The sequence below is a fragment of the Podarcis muralis genome, chromosome 4 (assembly GCF_964188315.1).
Source record: "Podarcis muralis chromosome 4, rPodMur119.hap1.1, whole genome shotgun sequence".
NCBI lineage: Eukaryota > Metazoa > Chordata > Lepidosauria > Squamata > Lacertidae > Podarcis > Podarcis muralis.
Window position 1 is genome coordinate 37,232,644 of NC_135658.1, and position 20,899 is coordinate 37,253,542.

The following is a 20,899-nucleotide window of genomic DNA, read 5'->3' on the forward strand; positions in this document are numbered from 1 at the left end:
GAAGCGTATGTAACCCGAGGTACCACTGTACCGGTTCACAGCCCTTTAAAAATGTGCAGATTTTGGGGGCCGACATTGCAAAATTGTGTTTCAGGTCCCATTTGCTATTCTTGTTATTTGTTCACACTTCAACTGCCTCTCTGACAATAGAGTAACTAAAATGCTAAATAAATAGATAACAATTATTTAAGACCACCTGAAAATGTGGACTACAGGTGAAAATATTGCTATTGGCTTCAAAGTTAATATCCCCACCTTTAAATAATATTTTAAAATAGCTCAAACCAGGAAGATGCTGCCCATCATGATTCATATCCAGACAGTACCTGAATGCAAAATTTTAGCAATAAGCTTTCTGAAGTCTTAGTGCCATCTCAGCAAATTTCCCAGCTAATATATAGTGTAGACTTTTTTCCTTTTGATTTATTACCACATGTATTCTTTCCTAATATACCCAGATGTTTCAATAATGCAACTTGCTGAAAGACAAGTAGGTAGATAGGTTGTAGGGTATGAGGTTTTGAAGAGCCTATACTCAAATAGTTACAGTCACAGACCTGCCATAAGCAATATTGCCAAAGGAATTTCCTACCTTGAAGCAAAAATAGCTCACAGGGAGTGGCTGTGTAAGAACTCTGTGGTAAACTTCACAGAATGAAATTTTAGATGGGATCAAACTCGCAGAGGTGAGCAGGTTCATTAATATATGGATTACACAGAAATTAGTTTCAGTCTTCCAGATCATGCTGAATTTCAACACAACCTTCAGCACTAAATAAGGTCATAATCACTTTTCCTAGTACAATAAAGGCACATTTTCTTACTTGTGCAATGTCAACATGTTACCTTATATATGGTCTGTTTTTTTTAGTGGTATTATATTTTCTGAGAATTTTAATACAGTATTTTTGTGCATCAGGAAATGTAATACTTAGATAACACCTATCATGATAACTGTGGAATATTCAAATTTATTACCTTATAAAACCTGTTATCAATAATCACAAACCCACTCCCACCATTTGAATACAGCTACTGAAAATGGACCTTTCTGTCCAAGCCTTCCGCAACTGCTGACCACTAGAATGTACAGCTTCATATTGTTAGTTTCAATATTGTTAGTTTTAGTAATCTAATTTTCCTTTTGAACTTTTTATATCTTATTATATCTCTTGATTTTCCTTTTGAACTTTTATATCAATTACCTGAATATCAATATTGAGTTTTATTGTGGTTTTTTTGAGTCTCTGACTCCTTACTGTAATCTGCTTCAAGATATACAATTATATAGCAAATTGGTCTAGAAACAAAGGCTAGAACACAAGTGGCAAAAGATGTGTTGTGAATTACACTGAGTACAAGTTTAACATGCCTACTGTGTGGTGGCGAGGGGGTGTCTCACTTCTCTTCCTCCATTGCAGCCTCAAGTAACTGTCCAGCACACCTTCTTTGTATTGTCTGGGGTCTGTTAACATCTACTACAGGCAATTAAGTCTGTTATGAATAGTTTGCAAGGCACTTTAGCCACATCTGGTCAAAACCTTACATGACAAGTGTCTCTTATGTACTTGTCCTTATACATAAATGTTAAAAGGATACTAAAAATGGGGGCGGGGAGACTTAAGGACATCCTTGGGAATCATATGCAACACAAAAAACTTTTGCAAAATTGACTATACTTACTTCTCACCGAAAAACTTCTTCCAGAATTCTGCAGCATCAGCTTTTGTGATACGAAAGTTGTCACCCTGGAACTGACCATTAGGAAAGATTGCCTTGATTTCTGCAAGCATGTGACTGAAGATGAGGGACAGCTTTGTAAGATTTCGCCTTTCAATGAAATAAAACAGGGGGTAAACTAAGCAAAATATACCGAAGAAGTCTCTTGTTTGAAAGGAAAACGAAGACCTGAATCTCAAAAATTCAAAAACCAACGTGTGTCCCATGTTTTCTTATTTTTAAGACCACATTCATACCACAATTAAACAGTGCTTTAGAAAACATTTGCTAAATAATAATGCCAGTTCTTGGGTACATTTTAAGGTATTTAAATAAAAACAAAAGCCATATATTAAATTTGATAAATTGTTTATGTAGATTCAAAAATCTTCAGTAAGGGAAGTTACTGCACTTTAAAAGGTGAAATATAGGTAGCCATATTCAATGCAGTTATCTCATAAAACTGTTGAGGTTATGTCATAAGAAACAGCAAAAATTGATAGCTCTATTGTTACAAAACAATGCCTCAAGTAGCCACTGTAGGCAATTAGCACCATATAAGAGAAGATTTGTAAGACACAGTAAGACAAAGGAAAACAACTTGTTGAGACTTATTGAATGATATCCACGGAAATCAACTGGTTTTACAAAAGGAAGTGGAATTTATTTTAAACCACACGTTAAGTTATTTTAAGGGCAAAACTGCTTTTCACAAAGTTCTTTCTAGCATAGATTTATTTAATGTACCCATAACATTAAATTTCACATTCCTTCCTGCAGAGGCACAGTTTACTTTCAAATAAAAATGAAACATGTTCCAGGTGTACAAAAAGAAATGCAGGCAAAAATACTTTACTAGCCCATCTACTAATGTCCACATGCATGTCACAGGTCAGATAGTGAGCCCAAAGACCTACTTGCTTTGATAAAAATTGCTAATTGTCTTAGGCAAGTAGCAAATTACAAGGTTGGCCTTGATCTCAGCTTTTCAACAGCCTGCAGTTTTCAGTGATTAACACATAGGGAAGCTTCACAGACTTGTATTTTTCAATGTACATAGTACTTTACACGCAGAACAAAATTCTGACCCCAAGGAGCACACAGTCAAAATCTGGGAACCATTCAGAAATTGGAAAAGCAAGGTTGACAATTTAATGCCCCATGATGACTTTGAGTGATGTTATATTGGGGGTATTGTGATTAATTAAAGTGACAGGCAGCTCAGAGACCCAGACCCTGAACAGGGAGGCCCAAGGCTGGCATCAGAGTGAGACCCTGACAGATGGCCAATGATGCCTCTCCTGTGTGCGTTCGAACATATATTTCTCTCCAAACTAGCACACTTTTCTTACTCAAAGTAGTCTGTGGTATGTCATTGATATTTGAAGTGTATGTATTATTAACTTTGTAGTGTTCTTCCTTTTCGTTCTTTTGTAAATTCTATTCTTTAATAAAGTTTGTATTTTTAAAAAAGTCATCTTGGTCCACTAACAAAAGGAAAAGTGCTAAGACACATCCTAAACAATGCTTGTATCAAAAACTCAGTATTAATGAAGTATGTTACTACCCAGGAAAAGTTCTGGAGCTGCCTGAACCCCAAAGGCAAATTTAATGCACATATTCTGGTAATGCTCAAAATTGTGTCTGACAATATCCAAATGTAAACCAAAACCCAACCCTCCAATTCAGTAATTGTCATACCAAACTGAGCAACAGTATCTTCAAAGGTGCCCAAATCAATGAAGTTTGGAAAGATTTGATCCATCATCTTTATTCAAAAGGGTATCCAATGGTTTCCAAACACAGAACCAAATCTGCTCCTCTAGCTCGGGAACTGTTGCATCAAAATGGTGCTATTTGTAAAGGTTTGTCCCACCGTTTTAATTCAAAATGGTATCCAGTGGTTTCAAAATGTAGACAAAAACAGCTCTATCTTGGGAACCGTCTGTGTGACAATAATCAAGAGGCACCCAAGTTCATAAAGGACAAACCACTTTCCAAAATATATAGTAGATAAACAACATAATTAAACAACTTAGTTAAACTCAGATAGAAAAGTGGTGAGAAACAACTAGGTGGTGAATAAGTTATATCAGTGATTAGATCTTCAGCCTATGTAAGCACAAACAACTATTTCTAAATGTCAACCGTGGCATGCCCTGACCCGCTCTAACAGCTAGAATTTCCCCCCAAAGTGTGTAACCATCATCTCCTACTTGTAGATGAAAACCACTGCATCTTGTTTGTAACCTCAGCAGATAAGATAAATGATCTGTTCATCTTTCCCCTGACAACCTCTTAATATTTTCTCTTTAATCTTCTACTCTAGGCTAAACTTACCTAGTTTCTTTAGCTCTTCTTAAGATTTGCCTTTAAAACATTTATAGTCTTTTAGAACTCGTCTACTATATTGTTTCCAATTTGCCAAAAATATACACAGCTCCACGTGGTATTCCAGATGTGGTCATAATTTGAAAGGATGCTCTTTTCCTTCCTTGTACTGTAATGCCCCACCCCGAAAGCACTAGAAACTCCAATGAAACACAGATGAAAATGTATCTGCATGAACAGACCCTAGAACAGGCATAAGCAAACTTGGCCCTCCAGATGTTTTGGGACTGCAACTCCCATCATCCCTGACCACTGGTCCTGTTATTTAGGGATGATGGGAGTTGTAGTCCCAAAACATCTGGAGGGCTGAGTTTGCCTATGCCTGCCCTAGAACAAGTGTTTCTGATCGGACCACAAGCCAAGCTGCTACTCAGGAAAGGGTGGGGAAGAGACTTCAGAGCAGGAGAAAGGACAGCCCCCCCCCCTCACTCGCACCCAAACCTGTTTGTCCAGAAATCAAAGGGGGGCAGTTATTCAGCTTCAACACAGCTCTTGATACCTATCTTTAATATTCATGTCTATGTAATGCATTTTAGCAACACATAACCTTAATATGCCAATAAAGTACAGTGGCACCTTGGTTTACAAACTTAATCTGTTCTGGAAGTCCATTCTTAAACCGAAACTGTTCTTAAACCAAGGCACAGTTTCCCTAATGAAGCCTAGGTGCTGAGGTTTTACCCACAGCGCCACCCGCGTCCCATTCCATTCTTAGACCGAGGTAAAGTGTGCAAACCGGGACACTACTTCTGGTTTTGTGGAGTTTGTAAACCGAATCATTCGTAAACAGGACTGTTCTTAAACCAAGGCACCACTGTATACTGGATGAAATTCAAGGAACCCTCACTAGCCTACAGAGAACACACATCTAGTGGTAACAGCTTTCAGCATGCAATCACTTTCCTTTAGTCCTGGTGTTTGCAGCTTAGCTTTTGAAGCAGAATTTAACTTGGTTGAATCGACAAATATAACAGGTTCTCTTTAAATACCTTCTTCCCAGACTCCAGCTCTGGTCAGGATGGGACTCACATCTATCCTCCCTTCTCCCCTTAGTCAGGTGTTGTCTGTGTGTATTACCTGCAACAGCTCTGCACTGACCAACTAAATAATTTTATTTCACCCTACTACAACCACAACCTGAAATAATATACTGTGGGCAGGAAGGAGGAGAGCACCAACATACATGAATAAATACCTTTAAAATACTTTAAATAAGGCATCTGCAACAAAATGTCCCTGTGTGTTCAAGCCTTCAAAAAAAGGGTTCATGTTCAATACACAATCCAGTCTGGAATTCATAGGGTAGAGTGGGGAACCCCAGGAGGGACAAAAGGCCAGTTTTTCTTCTCACCCTCTCCTAACCTGTCAATGGATTCTCAAGTGGCTTCTGTGGCCTGGAGTTACTATCCTTTAGCTTAGGCAGGTTTGAGAGCTACAGCTATTCCTGGACTGGAATAGATGGGACTTCAGTTGCCCATGCTTGGGTGACCTGCTTAGATTACTGCAATGTACTCTTTTGTGGGGCTGGCCTAAAAGTCTGGAGGCTGCAGCTAGTGCAGAATATGAATGCTTGGTTGGTAAGTGGGTCAGCCTTATGGGATCATGTGTCAGCAATCCTGAATCATGCACTGGGTATGCAATTGTATTTAAATGTTTTTATATGTTCTATATGTTTTCAAATATGTTTTTATTTTATTTTAAATTGCATTGTTTTATCATTTTGGTGTTTGCTTCCTTCCCTGGGCTCCTTTGAGTGGAAAGAGAGGATACAAATTAATACTAATAAAATAAAATGCAGCTGCAATGAGGCAGAAGCAAAAAGAACAGAAACAGAATTATCTAACTGCAAAAGTCTAGTTTAATAAATATATTTTAAGGAGGTACCAAAATACCATCGGAGATAGTGCCTGTCTAAATTTTGTGTGTGTGTTTGTATAAAATAAGTACTACAGATTACATTTAACTTTCTAATGAAATAATGGGTTCTTATTACAACTCAGTATTTTGATCTATATATCATGAAAGGCACATATGTCTTACAAAGCTATTTCAGGACCAAAATCCCACTATTCTTTATTATTTTCACCTGTATGTTTCCCATCTTCACACATGAAGTGCTCTGTCTTTTCTTAATATCATTCTGAAGACTTCAAAAGTGAAAGGAAATAATAGAGCAAGTTTTCCTTTCATCATAAGCATCTTGTTGAATACTGCTCTTCAGTAATGAGCTTGTAACACTGATTAAAGTGGAAAATAGTAGTTTTGTTTCTTTTCATAAAGCTGAAAGGAAAACCCTCCTACACTCTCCTTCTCAAGACTGAATCCCCACTTTGTTGCTCAAGCATCTTGCTCACATTATGGAACCTTTTTGTACAGATACAGAATCTCCCACACAACTTCTCACAACACTAATTTCTTATAAGCCATATTACTCAATGTAAGACTGGAGAGAAGGCCTGATCTCCCCATGAGGCTATGGGCATTTTCATTAAGGTATTGGTATGAGTAATACAACTAGATAATCCAAACGCAACGCAAGCATTCAGCACGGTAACATTGCTGGCCATTTGGTCTCTTAGCATGTCAAATTGTAATTGGCCAGTACAAGCCACTACCTCTGAGCCACTCACCTTCTTCTCAAATAATCACAGGAAATAAGACAGGATTATTATCTATCTATTATCAATAAACTGCAACTTGTTTAACTGTGGGCATTAGTCAAACAAGGAAATAATCAGACACAGGTCTACATGCTGCAAAAGTATTTCGCTTGATTGTTAAATGATGTGCTACTTGAGACTGTCTACCAACTTTAAATATTCATAGACAACAAATATTCCACTTTTTGCAAATCATGATAAAAGCTGTAAATAAGGCACTTGCTTTATTTCCATTTCACTAATCTTCATATAAACTTCTTCTTCTTCTATTCCAAAGCGAACATGTCAAAAACAAAATTTCCCAAGCACTACGTTTGTTTGGGAGGAATATCTATATATCCCATTTACCAAGAGTATCTATGTATTCACAGTGCCAGAGCCAACACAGCTTACTAAGCAGTTCCCAACATCTTGATTTCCTGACTATTATGAAAATGGTTCAGATACGAGTCTTCAAACTCACAAGGCATAGTGTCTACTGTTGAAAGGGCAAACTATACCAGAACTCAAGTGAAAGATGTGTAAGCTGCAATATGCTACCAATAATTTAAGTCAGTATGACCATTTTTCTTCTGAAAGCTGCAGTGCATTATATTACCTAACACTCTTTCCTCAGATTCAAAAGCCCACAAATAGCGTGTATAAATGAGTTACATCAGATGCTTAAGATGGAAGAAATAACGACTAGAGAAAAAGCTACAAGAAATGTATGCAGGTAATTAGAAATTCCACTGCAGTAGGAATCCCATGTCCAGCAACAAATTATAGTATATGTCTATGAAAAAATATTCTGTGGGCCTGCAGAATGCTCACACTCTTCATTTGTTCAAAATGCTGCTACTGCTGAATTTGCATTTTGCTAAGCCATTCCTGCCTATCATTTACCTGCAGTGGAGTTGCTTCCAACAGCGTCACTTTTCCAGCTTAAGATTTCAGAAACCTGTATAGGCTTGATACACTTATCTTCACACTACAGGTCTATACTGCTAAGACCCAAATACATTCCACTAATTTGTTCTAGGCAAGGTTTTTCGGTTTATTATTTTATTGTTATTTTAAATATATCTATCTTTAAAGAACCCACTGAATTCAAGGGACTTACCTGGGAATAAGTCCTACTGCACTAAATAAGAGTTTCTTCTGAGACATGCACGTAATTGTGCTGCTATGCTATCAAAGGGAACAAAATGTTCAGATCTCTACATGCAATGAAAGGCCAATTCTATACAGTGGTACCTCGGGTTACATACGCTTCAGGTTACATACGCTTCAGGTTACACACTCCACTAAGCCAGAAATAGTGCTTCAGGTTAAGAACTTTGCTTCAGGATAAGAACAGAAATTGTGCTCTGGCGGCACGGCGGCAGCAGGAGGCCCCTTAGCTAAAGTGGTTCTTCAGGGTAAGTAATGTTTCAGGTTAAGAATGGACCTCCGGAACGAATTAAGTACTTAACCCGAGGTACCACTGTACACACATACAGCAAATTCCTCAATAATGTTTTAAATTGGACCAGGATCCAAAGAGCCCTACACTGGTATGGAAGCACTTGTGTGTACCTATGGGATAACTGCCAGTTTTCCTTTCCAGCTGCAGCTCCTCACAACTTGACGAATATAATTCACAGTGTGCATGTGGAACACCACACACAGCACATTTCCAGCCTTTTGTGTTCAACAGAAACCTAAACAAAAAGCTATAGGATAAACCATTTTGCTGAGTTTCCCTACAGAAGAGAAACTAACAAAAATCCCCCCTACAGATGCAACAGCAGGTTTATACCTAATGGGAGTGGGGGTTGGTTGCCTTGCTTATGCTTCTCTTATTAGTATCTCAGCATATAGTATTAGGGAGAAAAATCTAAGCACAAGCTGCTTGACAGTGGAATGGTGATGGACTCTCCTTTAAGCAGAAGTTGGATGGCCATCTGTCATGTGTGCTTGAGTTGAGATTCCTGCAATGCAGGGGGTTGGACTAGATGACCCTTGGGGTCTCTTCTAACTCTACAATTCTACAATGCTAACCATAAAAGGAATGCATACATTCCATACAGATACAGTACAGAAAGTGGGGTGGGGTGAGCAGGGACAGGAAAAAGAAAACCATTAAGTTCTTAGCAGTAAGACTGACTTAATGTATTTAATTTATGCTGCCTATCTTTAAGGTTCTCCCAATCCAAATGTTATCAACAGCCCTGAAACATAAAAGCAACACTCATTTATTAAGTTTAATTGAAGATTGGATACATTTTGATTAGCTTAAGGGGCTTTAGAGGAGGCACTGTTGGTGATTATTTGCACTGCAAACCTTACAGCATTTACTGTTCTAATCACTGAAAGAAGGAACTAGACCTAGTGATTTTATTCATAAACGGCACCAGCTCATTGCTTCTGCACTGCAAAAACAGTAGTTTACTGGTAATCTTAATAGCTAACTTGGAGGGGAAAGGGTTTAACTCCACAAGCACATTATTATTTATTGCTCTTATCATAGAACAATGATTAGGCAGGTTGTAACATAACCAGATTACACACTATTTGGCATCAGAAGGATCACTGCTTGCAAGCAATGTGGTGCTTTTAAAAAGGAAAAATATAGTTTGGGCTACATGAACAACAGGGATAATGCAAACATTTACTGTATAGGCGACCACCTCTCATCTGGATACCAACTGAGTCAACAACAAACTATATCAATAAATGTCTCTGATCAGCACTGATTTTATTATGAAGCTCTGAAAGCCATTACTGTTCATTCTTCACAGAGTATTAATTAATAGGATTAAAAGTAAAAGATCAATACCATCAGGATGTTGCTTCCTTTTCATATTTCAAATAAAATCTGTGTCTACTCTAATGTTAAGGCAGCATGCAAACAGCTTCTCTGGAACAAGGATGGAGAAATGTGATCCTCCAGATGTGACAATTGATCATGCTGGCTAGATCCCCAAAACTGGAGGGCCACAAGTCCCCTGTCCTGGATTAAACTGACACACACTCAGGAAATTTTGACAAAATTTGATGACAGCAAAATACAAACAAAAGCAAACCAACAACACCCCCAACATGATCTGAGAAACATATACCAGGAAGAATCTGAGCCACTGCACATTGAATCAGCCACAGTTTTTTAACACTTCTCACAGGCACATCCAGAACACACTGCAATAGTAACATCTGGAAATGGCCAAGGCATGCAACATTATGGCCAGATCTGTCTTCTCCAAGAAAGGGTGTAGCTGTAGTGGGTACAATAGCCAAAAGCAGAACAAAAGCACTCCTGGCTACAGCATTCACCTGGGCATCCAGAAGCACACCCAAACTGCAAACCTGATCCTCTACAGGGAATGCCACTCCATCAAGAACAGTATGTACTCCCAATCCAGATCAATGTGTCTACTGGCCATCAATACCTCTCTCTAGTCTGGATTGAGCTTCCACCTGTTAGCCATCTACAGTCCATCACTGCATCCAGGCAATGGTTAAAAGGTTCTATAATCACCTGTGTGTTCCTTCATTGCTGTTTTAGTCCTCTACCTAAGCATTTCATTAAATAACCAAGGGACAGAGTTCAATACAATGAGCAGGGGCACTTGGGAGTGATCCTATCAACCAATCCAGGTTATCTTCCCATTCCACAGATCAACCAGGGATTTTGTGGGATTGTCAGCTGAATTGGCTGGCCTCCATGTTTTCAGATAAGAATCATCTCTCTTTTATCAAACTCTTTAACAGCAACTAAGTATGCTTAAATTAGCAATTTTAAGAAGTACATTTTAACATTAGAATGCACATAAAACACTCAGGCAATAACTTCATCACGGCAGTATGCCTGGACTTAAGGAGGTTTTGATTTGTTTTTGTCACAGACTGCCAGAATATATTTCTGAAAAAGACAGCAATGTGCCACTTCAAAGTACTTCCTCTTTTAAAAAAAATTCTACCAGGCTTTCATATTTCTAATTAAGACATTCTGTTCTGAAGAAACTGTTCAAATAAGCAACATTAAGTTACAACTAAACACAGCTTAGGGATATTTATTCACCAGTTTGAGCTCTCCTTTGCCATGAATTGTAAAGTTCACAAAGGATTAGCCATACCTATTTTAAAAACATTTTTAAAAATGTTTTAAAAACATTATCCTGTTTGCTTTAACAGGGAAATGATTTGTGTGACAATAGGAAGTAAACTGAGAATCACTGGCCAAGTTCAGACATAACAAGCCAACCACAGTTTGTTACATGAATATAAATGGAGGACCTCATGCTTCTAGTTACGTATGTCAGTGGTCCAGTTCAGATGCAAGAACCTAGCACAAGCCTCAAGTAAATGTGTCTTCCCCTCCCCCTTTGTATGCAAGGGACAAAGATCAAAGCTTTCACTAACAGTAACAAACTGTAGTTTCTTGCTGTTTTCAGGTGGCAAATGGTAATTTATTCAACCAAATTTTATTAATAAGCTATGAAACTTCAAAACTCCTCCTGCTGAACACAAATAAGGGGGAGCAAGCTTGCCTGAGCATGTGCCAGCTCACCCATGTGGCAATACATGGTATGTTGTTACATCTGAACTGATTCACTAACGTTGAGTCATGAAGAAGACAGTGTTCATCCACCCTCTCAAAGAAACTGAAGACCCAGATCAGTATACTACTCACTTATGTTTCCACTGCTTCTTGGTTTTCGTGTTGCTCTCTAATATGGAGGCAGAAGTGGGACTTGCAAATACTGTGTGTGTGTGTGTGTGTGTGTGTGTGTGTGTGTGTGTGTGTATATATATATATATATATATATATATATATATATATATAGTGTTCCCTTTCAGTGTTCATGCCGGACAATCACTTCCTCTTTCAAGATACAGGCCACTTCCCAACTGCATGTGTTTGGCACGCATATGAACTGTTTTGCACACTGTTTTTGCCATGAAAAGGAAGCGGGATAGAATAGGGCGGGCTTAAGCGCATCCCACTGATTTGATGGGATTTATTCCCTACTAAGTATGTTTCAGATAGCAACCTACATCATCTATTTCCATTTGAATTTTACTTGGCATCACTCAATGATGCATACATTCAAATGCAACACCACATGGTGCTAGCCACAGTTATTATAAAAAAACTTCTCCACTCTTAAACCTGTGTTTTGAAGTGACGTTTTCCCTTGCATCTGACATTACATGGGAGCTACAAACTGTGTAAGGATTTTATAAAGAAAGGGGAGGAGGAGGAATGTCCCTGTCAAATGCAAAGTAGCATGACTAACTTGCTATTTGCAGCTTGGCCTATTAACGTCAACAACAGAACCACACTTTGAGAATGAAAGAGTATCATAAGCACTACTATTTTACTATGCTCTTTAACACACACTCAAAAGTTCACACATGCTCCATTACACATAAACTCTTTATGGGTGCATTTGTTTTAAGTCAGAAATGAAGAAAACCTTTTCCATAGTTTAAAAAGCTTTGAGACATTAATTTCCATTTGAATCTTCCACCCTTGCTTAACATCCACGTCTCTTCACTCTTGCATGATTCCTTCACAAAGCAACATTCTTAATTATTATATTCTTTCCTGCTACTTTCTCAAGCACATACAAAACTTAACTTGCTCAGAAAACAATTTCACTCAAATCAATATATGAAGTAGCTTTTCTTGCCACTAGGATTCAAGACTAAAATACCTAGTATTAATGCCTAGTCTTTTAAATAAATGTTGAGCTCCATGACACAACTTTGGCAGGATCTCTACAGGCCACAAAGGACATGAAAGATGAACAAATAAAATCAGAAATAAAAAAATGTCCAATAAGTACTTTTAACTGTTTGCAACAGTGATTAAGTCAGATTTTTTGGTGTACCATGAACACTGTAGAATTGCTCCTGCCCTGGAGTGGGATAAACTAAGAAACCTTAGCTTCCTGTTACTTTCAAAACCAGGAATCCTGTTTTTTCCACTAACTATCCATGATAGCTATCCCTAAGCCTTGGTTGTTACTGGCTTGCCAATTATACAACAAACCATAATTCCTGGTTCAGATACAATGGGAAGCTAAGGCTTCCTGGTTTTCTACAACAGAGAAAGAATGTTGGGGCTATGTATCTCAATATGCTGCTTGTTCACAAGAAACCATGATAAGCCAGAATGATTGGCTTATTATTAAGTATGATCATTGTCATCAACACCTTACTTCATGAAACCAGGAAAACAAGTGTCAAATTAATATTTTGGAAGTGTTGACAAATCCAGCACCAAACTCACATTGGCCACAAAGCATCTCCAAAACTATTTTACATAAATACTGAATGGAACTACCTCCATTCCACTTTCAAATTTCCAAATGCATAAGCAGGGTCACCAACATGGTTCCCAAAGGGAGACAGGCACCCAAGAGTCCTTCCCTGGTACCCTCAAGGTCCCTCTACGCACTGAAATTAGACTTGAATATGCATTCTATTGAAACCAATAGAATAGGATGCAGTGTGTGCTTGATTGCAGAGTGTGTTTGAACCCATAGCTGTTTCTCCAGTTTGCATATATGCCTATAGGCCCAAAAAGATTGGTAACCCTGCTTTTAGTTTACATGCATCATGAAAGCAAACCTCCAACTATGGCACTCTAAAGAGGCTATATTCCTGTACAATATGAACTGTACATAAAAAGTAAGACTTCATAAGAAAACAGTTGCATCAGAAGTTCACTTAAAAGTTATGAATACTATAGAAATTTTAAAAAATGCAATGAGTTACTAGTTGACCTTCAGGTCACTGTTTTCAGAAAATAAACATTATGTCCTCAAATAGTTAAGTATCCAAATACTGCTGAAATATACAAATAAAGTTGTGCTAGAATTGGCCATGACCAATTGGCCAAACAAAGTTTTCTTACCTGTCCTGTGATTGCTCTTCATACATCCTCTCTTTCCCCTCCTTAAAAAGTCTTATAGCCCGTTTTGATTTTTTCATAAGACTGTCAATATAGATTTTAAAATATTCATTTTCACTGAGCTGTGCAAGTTTCTGGTTGTCGTCATACTTGCTCAATATAAGTCGCAAGTGTTGATAGGTATCTGGTAAAATGTCAAGTATATAAGGTGGGCTGTTTTTCAACTGAAGTTTGGGGTTCTGACACAGTCTCACCTAGAACCAAAGAACAATTAAATTTCACGTGAATGATAAATTATCTAAATAGATAAAACTTTATTGTATATCAAAGACAGCATTGGAAGCATATATTTAAGCCAAAACATTGTATATTGTCACAAGCAATCCTATCTTTGCTGATGAAACAAGAACCATTTGGTCAGGAATGCGCTGCAGACATTTGTAGCATGGAAGAACATAAAATAGCTAATTTCAAATGTACAGGAAAACAACAGCTTTCACATTCCCTCCTCCCACCTCTTCTTTCATTCCTGCAAGGAAACCCAATCTCGATTTGAAAACTAAGAATACCACACGATGTCCAGACTTGGGGGGCTGAAAACATGGTTTGATCCTGGTTCAGATGTCATATGGAAATATGGCTAGTTCAAAATCAAGAACAAATGCTTTCTATTTCCTGGTGGACATGAAAGAAAAGAAGAGGAGTGCATGTGAACCCAATGCCCACTGCAGCTTATTCTTATACTGGGAAACGATTTCCTGTTACCTCTGAACTGATTCAAGTTTATAAGACTGAAAAATATAAATCCCAAGCAACAATTGGAAGCAGTGTCCAAGACCAATGAGTTGTATATCAAGTGAAGTAAAAGAACTACAGAACACATAACTGATGCCAGGTTAATGACATTAAAATTTAGGGGGGAAATTTAGCAGTCTTTTAACATTGTTTTCACTACCGGTGTGACTAAGTATATTTATGAGGCAACAGCTGATGATGTCACACTATGAAGGAAAGGAGCTACCATTCACAGAACTTGTACTCATACAAGTTCAGCTCTTCATTCAAGATGCAACAATGCTGGATGCTATCCATTGCTGACATAAACTTCAATAAAGAATTTAGCAATATAAAAATGTGAAAAGATATCAACAGCAGGAATGCATAAATAGAAAACTACTGAAATCAAGACTGAATCAAGACTTAAGATGAAAGGGGGAATATATATATAAAACACCACTGTTAATTCTACATCCTATGACAGGCATAGGCAAACTCTGGCCCTCGAGATGCTTGGGACTACAATTCCCATCATCCCTAGCTAACAGGACCAGTGGTCAGGGATGATGGGAGTTGCAGTCCCAAAACATCTGGAGGGCCAGAGATTACCTATGCCTGTCCTATGAGGATGGTCTAACACCACAAATATATGCATTAACATATATGTGTTAACAATAAGCAAGAAGTCATCAGCTATTGCAATAAAAAAGCTGACCCATTCAACTGTAGCTTAGTTACCAATTACAAAACATGCTCCAAACTGAGGAAACATTTATTCTGGTTGTAAGTGTTCATTAACTTTTACTGGTTGGATTTTTCTTTTCTAGTAAGTACCTAGTGCTTTAAGTAATATGAAATTAAACAACAACATGCATGCAACAAGTGATAAATATTTTCCTGACTACAACAAAATTATGCAGGAAATAAATATTTGGTCAGTTAAAATGTTAGCAAGGGTCAAATATCTGGTTCTGTGAAATTACAATATTGAGCTTTTGAGGGAGAAGAACCACAATCTTTGAAGCTGCAAGCACCTGCTTCAGACATTATGAGGATTGAGAGTGCCTGACCAGGCTTCTATGAGATCTTTGTTCCAGGCCAGTGTGGTGTAGTGGTTAGAGTGGGGAACCAAGGTGCAAATCCCCACAGAGCCACAAAGCCCACTGGGTAACCTTGAGCCACTCACAATATCTCTCAGCCTAACTTACCTCACAGTGTTAAATGGAGCTGGAGGGGAGTGCATGTGCCACCTTACACTAATAATAATAGTAATAATAGGACCTCTGAAGCATTCTACCTTAAACCATTCTGCCAAAGGGCTAACTCCATCCCAAACTGAAAATGCTAAGTCATTGCTGGAAAACATGTAAACGACTGAAGCACTTACTTCATCTACTAACAAAATACTGAGCAGCAACCCAGTCATAGATAATACACTCTCAGAGCTCCATTTCTAACTTTTAAGTGTGAAATTTGAACACACAACTCCTCCAGCTACTCTTCTTTAAATATTCTGTAGTGTCCACAGTGGAAACATAGTCTCCTACTGGAATTAGCAGCAGCAACAATATCTGAACACGGTGGGATTGGATATTTTACATCATACCCTAGTCAAATCATTGGTCTATCCAGTTTAGAAACTGAGATATGAAAGCTAGGAGCTAAATGGCACCTTAAACCTAGGTTATGGGCTCAACAACAGAATGTCTAGGTGCACTTTTTTATAACAAGAATACAAAGCTGAAAATGAATGAACTGCAGCTAAAATCTTATGTTCATTTTTCACGTGGTCTAGTCCACATCTGAAGACTTCAAAAAACAAAGCCATGCTTCCCCTGGCTGCCCCCCCCCCAATACTCTTAAGAGGGTTCCTTCTCGAATCTTCAGAAAGTGGCTGGAAGTGGGGAGGCAGAAAAAGGTCCTCCTTTCCTTCCACTCTGCAGACAAGCCCTGGATTCTCCCTACACTCCCTTTCCTTCATATAAATATATCTTTTTGGCACCAAAATGAACACGTATTAAAGGCCTCTACAACTGATGGCAGAGACACCTACCTTGAGTGTTCAGTTTGCAAACCTAAGATTTAAGGGTCCTCCAATGATCCCACTCCAAAATTTGTGAGAGTGTGAGGTGGATAACTGGCTATTGTATTTCAAATTAAAAGCACATCATACATTAAAAGTACATTAAACAAGACAACTTAAACCTAAACAAAACATGTTGGGTTTAAAAGAAAAGAAAGTTTTTAGGTCCCCAATCCATGCACATTTTACTTGGGAGGAAGCCCCATTGAACTTGGTTGGGATTTACTTCCGAGTAACAGTGGCAATTTTAATCTGAAATCTTAGGCGCAGTACTGCATCCTGAACTCAGAAACTGTTCGCGTTTATGAAATTCCCAGTCGCAAAACGCGCCTAGAACAATGGGAGTTTCGAATGCTGGGTTTATCTAGTTCTATCTAGATAGCTCTTCAGTTTTTCAGTCAGGGGTATTCTGAACCCTACCTGGAAAGGCCAGGGATAGAACCAGGAATTCTTTGTGCAAAGCAGATGCTCTACCACTGAGCTGTAGCCATCCCCTATTCTTACACTGTGTGTTAGCTTTCTTTTATTGTCATCCAGCCTGGAGGCCAGATGTCAAGCAGAAATGCAAGATATAAATATTTTAAATAAACAAACAAAACATCCAAGTGGCTTTTCAAACTGTAATTAGCCTCTCCTATGAAGTGTATGCAATTTGTTTATTTCACATTATACAGCTCTACATTTGCCATCCATATAGATTTATACTGTCTGACATGTAGAACGTAGCACTGGACACAAACTTACTGAATCCAATCAAATTCAGGCAGCACAATCAAAATGCCCATTACCTTCTGCTTACATAATAAGGTACTGAAATGAACAATAATTTGTGTAGCTTCCAAGAGTTCCAAACACTGCCTCCAAAGTTGTCTAGGGATGTTTATCTCCACCACTATCACCACCAAAAACAACATTAACATCTTAAGTGATTGTGCTACCATCTCTTAGGACACAGGATACCACACCATTCCTGCAAGGAATTATTAATGGCTTGTGTTAACAGATTTTTATTGCATATCTCTTATTATGAAACTTTTTAATATGGAGCTATGGACAATAATCTGTCATTTTTGTTATGAAACGCTTGGAGTGAAATATATACAGAAAAACTGCATAGTGACTATTTAGATATTTAAAAGATAAACTATCATTTTAATTTGTATACTGATTTTTTGTAGAATATGCAACAAACTTGTGTTTATCTATCAGATCATCTGGACGATAAATAACAGGCTTTTAAATACAGCTCCAAACCAGAGAAGCCTTTGGCACTATGTGACTGAAAACGAACCATAGCAAGCCTTACCCTCATGTGCCACACACATGGGAAGGAGTTTAAAAGCTTCCACTTTCAGTTCTGTAAAATCTGATGTGCCCCGTTACCTAAGGTAGTGGGGGGGGGGAGTAGCTTAATCTAACTATATTTGGAGCAAACATGATTCTGCTTTTTCTTAACTAAGCATTGGTAGAATAAGCCAAATTTCCCCAAATTTGGCATAAAGGCTTCATTCGCAACACATGCTATGTGAAACTACAGCTTACCATTACCAGGACCACACAAACATGTGGATTCCTAGAGAGAAACTTGGAGCCACAGCCACTTTATTCCTCCCTGCACTGAGCCTTTGGCTTATTAACATTCTATGCTCTTTTAAATGTGTTTGGGGGGGTGGGGTTGGTTTGTTTTATTATATATTTCATGTTTTCATTTTGTATTTTTACATTGGAATCTCCTGGGGAAGGGAAGTATACAAATTTAATGAAGAATAATAAGAAGAAGATGCAGGTTAGTATGCTTAAACTCTTTCCCATCTAATCACATGCTATAGCTAGGAGAAAGCTTAAACACAAGCCTGGGTTTGGAAAACCTACTAAACCAAACACTTACTAAGCTCAATGTGCCAACAAAAAGTCCTGCAGATGACCAAAGCGGCTGTGAATTCCTATTTGGGAGCCCATGCATTTATGCGACCCCAGGAAGCCACAGTTTTGTTTACCATATTGTGCAAACCAAGCTAATGATCTTACTAAAAAAAAAAAGAGAACTTTCAAAGGGGGGGGCGTAATAAGGGTTACCATGGCTTTTTCTTATATGGCTGAGTGTTACAATTGTACTTGGGCTAGTTAGACTCTAATCACAAAAACAACCTCATCATATTGAGCAGTCTCTGGTATTTTCCTCCACAGAATTCTGTTGCAAGAACTGCATTGCAGGATCAAATCATAAGCTGCATTTAATTTTGGAAATGCTTTTACAATCAAGTATTTATTTTAACTATGAAAAAACATCCCTTTGCCATCTGCTAACACAAAAGATGGCTGAATAGTTTATTCAAATGCATCCTATCCACTACAAGTACCAAATACTCAACTCTAGATACAAATAACAGGATTCTAACATCATGACATCATCCTGTCTGGTATACTTTAATTTAATCTGGAGATAAAATGTGATTAACTGACAAAAGCTTAAATGGGATACATTAAGATCCAACTGAGGACACTTAACCAATGGAAGAGGGGGGTGGGGGAAGGTATAGCATCTAGACTTCCTAAAGCCTTCTGTAAAACAGACCCTATACTCTCGTGGGCAAAAACATTGGCTTGAGCCCTAAAATAAGTTAACTTGAAGAAGTCAATTTGTGACAATTCCCTTGTCACTGTTGGCAGGGGAGTCCTCTGGAAGAGACAGAGGGATGAGGAAACTTTTCTTTCACGAACTTCCATAAATAAAAGGGATACAAGCCATTGTAGCAAGGCTTTTAAAAATCAAGCAGTAATGATGTAAACAATGAGATCCTTCACAGTTTGCATAGTAACTGAAACAAGAAAACAACATTAGAAAGCTTTCTGAGATTAAGACCTAATACCACTTAGAGAAGAAATCTCAGGTTACATCCCTATATCTGATGAATACTGCTAATAATTTTACATTCCAAATGTTATAGTACTGAATGCCAGTTATAAGGCATTATAGAAGTTATGTCCAAATAAAACTTACATAGACAATTTAACAATACATTAATTTTAGACCTGAATAACAGTATCTTTTTGCCATTCAGAACACACCTGCTAAAGTCTATACCCACAAGGCAACTTCCTGTTCTCCTAGATTACAGCTACAGCACACAGACACAAGTACTGTAACTAAATCTGGGCTCACTTACAGCTGTATGGATAGGGCCACTGTAATGAACTACAGTACTGTATTTAGCCATTCTATGAACTGATACTATGTTAATACTGGTCATTCATACTACTTTTGAAGTGTCAGCAAATCAGTGCTTAGGATGGGGCAACAATTGCTGCTTCAGAGAAACACCTTAAGTATGATGTTACTATAACCAAATACGCAAGTATAATTCAGTAAATTAATCAGTCTACTTCACCACTAACTGCACATATATCCCAGACAATTGTGATTGTTTCCATCATATGTTTGTTTAACACTACCAGTTTGCTATATAAATAGGATAGAGATGGCATGCCAAGGCGGTTTGCTATTTAAAGTTATAAACCTAAAAAAAACCTTACTTGGAAATCAGTCCCATTGAAATCAGATAAATATGGTTAGCAAGATTGGCAAGATAAAGCTGTGAGGAAGTGACAGTGCTAGATATAGAAACAATGCACAAGGGATAAATGAACCTAGGTTCGCAAGGGGCAACTAAAAAAATTCCTCATTTTCCTCCAGGAAGGCTTTTGGGAAGAAACATGAATGTAAAAAAAAAGAAAATAATAAAAATGAAATCTTAACTTAATAGAAACATGTTAAAAGCAAAAAGATATCAGCATCTTTAAACTGAATACATTAAAAAAAAAAAAACCTGACCCATGGAACTCAAACAGCACAATAAGGATGTCTATATTATGGCCTCAATGTATGTCACAAAACAAAGATCCACAGAGTTTGTAGAGATGTCTGCTTTGTATTGTGGATTGAGCAGCCCAACTCTAACTATTTTTTACTCAAGTTCTACTGAATCCAACTGGAGCTACTCTGGAAAGCATGGCCACAGGTCAATGGTAGAGCACATGTTTGTTATGCGGAATATTTCAGATATGATCCCTGACATTTCTAGTTAGAAGGATTATATAGCAAATGAAGTGAAAGACTCCACCTGAAAAAAAGCATAGAAAGCTACTGCAGACAGGACTGGACTAAATTGACAAATAGTAAGGTAGACATGAACTGGTATAAGATGTTAGTCTCAAGTAATGTCTATAGCACTGGAGCCTGAGCAATGCAGTTTTCTCAGTTCTCATGTTATGGATTTTGTACTGTATCAAGCAGGCACCAAAGTGTAACTTCAGAAAGAAAAGAGGGTTTATGATCAACTTGCAACGCATAAATTATGGAAAATCTATAGGATATCTAAACTGAGA

General features: G+C 37.9%; 1 protein-coding gene across 5 annotated transcripts in view; it reads right to left on the reverse strand.

Moving 5' to 3' along the window:
* The window catches only part of CBLB (Cbl proto-oncogene B), a 59,965-nt gene that overhangs the window by 36,227 nt on the left and 2,839 nt on the right, over positions 1 to 20,899 (reverse strand). For 4 of the 5 annotated variants that reach the window (XM_077927194.1, XM_077927193.1, XM_028726697.2 and 1 more), the window contains exons 3-4: positions 13,657 to 13,907; positions 1,684 to 1,830 (exon numbers count right to left, since the gene is read on the reverse strand). In XM_077927194.1, coding sequence (XP_077783320.1) covers positions 1,684 to 1,830; positions 13,657 to 13,907 — 398 coding nt within the window. The remainder of the gene's footprint in view (positions 1 to 1,683; positions 1,831 to 13,656; positions 13,908 to 20,899) is intronic. The other variant, XM_077927195.1, reaches the window with a different exon arrangement.